This window comes from Elaeis guineensis, chromosome 7 (genome assembly GCF_000442705.2).
Source record: "Elaeis guineensis isolate ETL-2024a chromosome 7, EG11, whole genome shotgun sequence".
NCBI classification, from domain to species: Eukaryota; Viridiplantae; Streptophyta; class Magnoliopsida; order Arecales; family Arecaceae; genus Elaeis; species Elaeis guineensis.
In genome coordinates, this window is record NC_025999.2 from 61,127,363 (window position 1) to 61,131,378 (window position 4,016).

The window sequence follows — 4,016 nt, forward strand, 5'->3', positions numbered from 1 at the left end:
AGATGCAGCCAAAGTTGTTTTGTTCTTCCTAGTTTACTATGATCTCCAACCACCATCATTTCCATAGTAGCAAGATATGGTCACTATCATTTTCTTTGTAGCAAGATACAGCCACCATCATTTCTATGATAATCAAATTCTATTATTTTCTTCTATTTATTGAATTTGTCTTATGTTCCCTCTCTTATCTATATAAAGGGAGGCGACCTATGTATTCAATTCAGATTTTAGTGAATGAAAATGAGTGTTGCTGAATTCTCTTATCTAATCTCTGTGTGTTAGTGGCAAGTTATAAATTCTAGAACTTATTACTCACATTCTTCTTTTCTTGAATGTGGCGTTCTACCCCTTTATGATCTGATTGTGGCGATTTTCTTATCAATCAGATTTCAAAAGTTTCTTTCTTTTTTTTTTTTGTGCTCCAACCTTTGTTCTTACCTACACAAGATAGTTATTCAGGTCTGGGCACATCAGTTTGGTATCAGAGCCTGAGAGAGTGTTTGACATCCAAATCATGTCTGGAAGAGACGAGGCCCCTGTTATTCCTAGAGACATGAGTCTGGAACAAACTCAGATTATAGGGCTCTAGCGGTGTTAAGAAGAGATGATAGAGCAACTCAATCGCCTAACACAAGCGTTTGAATGGTTGGCAACACTTTCCTCACCACCACAGCGGCATGGCCATCCAGCACCACGATGAGTTGATCGCGATGATGAAGAGAAGTATGACGAATTCGGAGATGATGATGGTGTGGAGGAACACCTATGGCAAAGGCTGCAGCAAAGGAGTTCGGGAGACAATATTAAGATGAGGATCCCATCTTTTAAAGAAACCAGCTCATCCGAAGAATATCTGGAATGGGTGCAACGTGTGGAGAAGGTCTTTGAATGTCAAGACTATTCTAAGGTAAAAAAAATATAAACTTGTTGCCCTTGAATTCACTGATTACGCTAATCTTTGGTGGGAGAATGTGAAAGCTCAGCGTAGGAGGGATAGAGAAGAGGAGATCTGGAGCTGGAGGCTTATGAAGCGGATCATGGAGAAGCGATTTGTCCCTCAATATTATAAGCAGGAGCTGTACATCAAGTTACAAAGCTTGAGACAAGGGGGGATGTGAGTTGAGGATTATGTCAAAGAATTTGAGATGCTGATGATGAGATGCGATTTGCGAGAACCTCAAGAACAGACCATTGTAAGGTTCTTAAGAGGCTTGAACAAAGAGATTGCTGATACGGTGGAGTTGTAATCTTATGTGTTCCTTGACGATGTGTTCAAACTTGCTGTTAAGATGGAGAGACAGCACCAGCGTAGTGCAAGTAAACCGAGTAAGACTACCAACTCGTCTTCCTTATTACCATGGTCCGTCCCTAAGGCGGTTCCAAAATAAGTAGAAAAAGATGATTCCAGCAAGCAAGTCACAGATGCGGTCAAAAAAAATGAGAAAGTGGAGAATTCACAATCTCCCAGACGAAATTGAAATATCAAGTGTTTCAAGTGTCTTGGTTACGATCATATAGCCTTTGAATGTCCAAACAAGAGGGTGATGTTCATTCTGGAGTCACAAGAGAAAATTGAAAGTGAAGATGAGACTATTTTGGAAGAGATGAAGATTATGTGAAATTTGCAGATGAAGGAGAGCTGTTGGTTATTCGCCGCAACCTGAACCTACAAGCCAAAGTGGATGATGAGCAGCGCGAAAACATCTTCCATACCAGGTGCACCATCCATGATAAGGTATGTGGTATTATCATTGATGGGGGTAGCTGTACCAATGTGGCTTCCACTATTTTGGTGGAAAAACTTAATCTGGTGACTATTAAGCATCCCTGTCCCTATAGATTGCAATGGCTTACTGACGATGGTGATGTGAAGGTTACAAGGCAGGTTGTAGTACCTTTCTCTATTGGCAAATCTTACAAAGATGAGGTTGTTTGTGATGTGGTTCTTATGAAAACCAGCCATCTTCTTTTGGGAAAACCTTGGCAGTACGATCGAAGGACTATTCATGATGGCTTCAAAAACACCTATTCAATTGCCAAGAATGGGAAGAACATAGTGTTAGCACTACTTAGCCCGCAACAGGTCCAGAAGGATTAGCTTGTGATCGAAAAGGATAAGAAAGAGAATCTGTTTGCCAAAAAGGGGAAAGGATTTGGTTCTAGTGGTTGTGGATCGATTCTAAAAAATATCTCATTTCGTGCCATACCACAGAACCGATGATGCTTCATATATTGCAGAATTATTTTTCAAAGAGATAATACGTCTGCATGATGTACCAAAGAGCATTGTGTCCGATCGAGATGTCAAGTTCTTGAGTTACTTTTGGAAGATCTTGTGGAAGAAGCTTGGTACTAAATTGCTCTTCAGCACGATTTGCCATCCGCAAACCGATGGTCAGACCGAAGTGATAAATCATACCCTCTCTTCTTTGCTTCGCACTGTTGTTAACAAGAATATGAAGAATTAGGATGAGTGTTTGGCTTACGTTGAGTTTGCTTACAATTGTAGTATTCATATCACTACTAAGCATTCTCCTTTTGAAGTGGTTTATGGGTTTAATCTTATCATTCCACTTGATTTGGCACCACTTCCAATCAGCGAAAGGGTTTGTATGGATGGGAAAAAGAAAGCTGAGTTGGTTAAGTCCATGCATCAGAGCATCAAAGAGCAGATTGAGAGGAAGAATGCGGCTTATAAGAAGGCAGTCAACAGAGGAAGAAAATAAGTTCGCTTTGCTCCAAGTGATCTTGTTTGGATACATCTTCGCAAGGAATGATTTTTAAGCCAAAGAAAATCTAAGCTCATGCTGCGTGTTGATGGTCCATTCCGAGTTGTTGAAAAAATGAATGACAATGCTTACAAGATTGAATTGCCTGGTGACTACAATATGTCTGCTACATTCAATGTTCGAGATCTTTTTCTTTACTTGGAGGATAGTTTGGATGATGGGGAGGACTTGGATTGAGGGCAAATCCTACTCAACAAGGGAGAAATGATGTGCACCATCATGAAGAAAGAGATGATCACATGCCATATACGGATTCAAGAGCCAAATTGATGACTTTGCTCATGTGCGTAGAAGCATGATGTGGTGCAAATCAGATTTGGCACAAATTTGAAAGAAATTATTGCTTGAGAAAGGGCTAAGTTTAAAAGCTTGTTTTATTCTTCCTAATTCATCATGATCTCCGGCCACCATCATTTTCATCGTAGCAAGATGTAACCAAGGTTGTTTTGTTCTTCCTAATTCACCATGATCTCCAACCACCATCATTTCCATAATAGCAAGATGCAGCCAAAGTTATTTTGTTCTTCCTAATTCACCATGATCTCCACCATCATTTTCATGTAGCAAGATACGGTCACTATCATTTCTTTTGTAGCAAGATACGGCCACCATCATTTCTATGATAGTTAAATTCTGTTATTTCCTTTCATTTACTGAATTTGTTTTATGTTCCCTCTCTTATCTATATAAAGGGACGCGACCTATGTATTCAATTCATATTTCAATGAATGAAAATGAGTGTTGCTGAATTCTCTTATCTAACCTCTGTATGTTAATGACGAGTTATAAACTCTAGAACTTATCACTCATATTCTTCTTGTCTTGAGTGTGGCGTTCTACTCTTTTATGATCTGATTGTGGTGATTTTTTTATCAATCAAATTTCAAAGATTTTTTTTTTTTTTTCTTGTGCTCCAATCTTTATTCTTACCTACATAACATAATTATTCAAGTCCGAGCACGTCACTCACTCCTCCAACCAAGTACCCCCATAATGCTTTGTACTTTTTTTTTTTTTTTTTGATTATGGATGAACTCTCTGATGAGTTCAACAAAACTAGGATTAGATCTTTGCTTTGTTACATAGCTGAACTGCTTTTTAGGCTGCTTTGGATCACGAATAAATCAGGCAGCAGGCTAAGAACAAGCCCGGCATCTAACAGCTTCAACAACAAAAAGGGCTGGGGATAATGACGCTGGTTGAACTTGCCTATGTTGGCCGACTATT

At 39.2% G+C, this 4,016-nt stretch overlaps 1 protein-coding gene across 1 annotated transcript; it reads left to right on the top strand.

Annotated features, from left to right (window-relative positions):
* The first annotated feature begins 1,289 nt into the window (after nucleotides 1-1,289).
* Nucleotides 1,290-2,098, top strand: LOC140859306 (uncharacterized). The gene is made up of 2 exons (XM_073260968.1): nucleotides 1,290-1,326; nucleotides 1,629-2,098. Exons 1-2 carry the CDS (start codon nucleotides 1,290-1,292, stop codon nucleotides 2,096-2,098), a joined length of 507 nt encoding a protein of 168 aa, XP_073117069.1.
* Nucleotides 2,099-4,016: the final 1,918 nt, after the last annotated feature.

Coding starts and splice junctions, on each gene's coding strand:
- LOC140859306 (XM_073260968.1), top strand. CDS start 1,290: ATGGAGAGACAGCACCAGCGTAGTGCAAGTAAACCGA. Junction 1,327..1,628: donor GCGTAGTGCAAGTAAACCGA/GTAAGACTACCA, acceptor TGAAATTTGCAG/ATGAAGGAGAGCTGTTGGTT.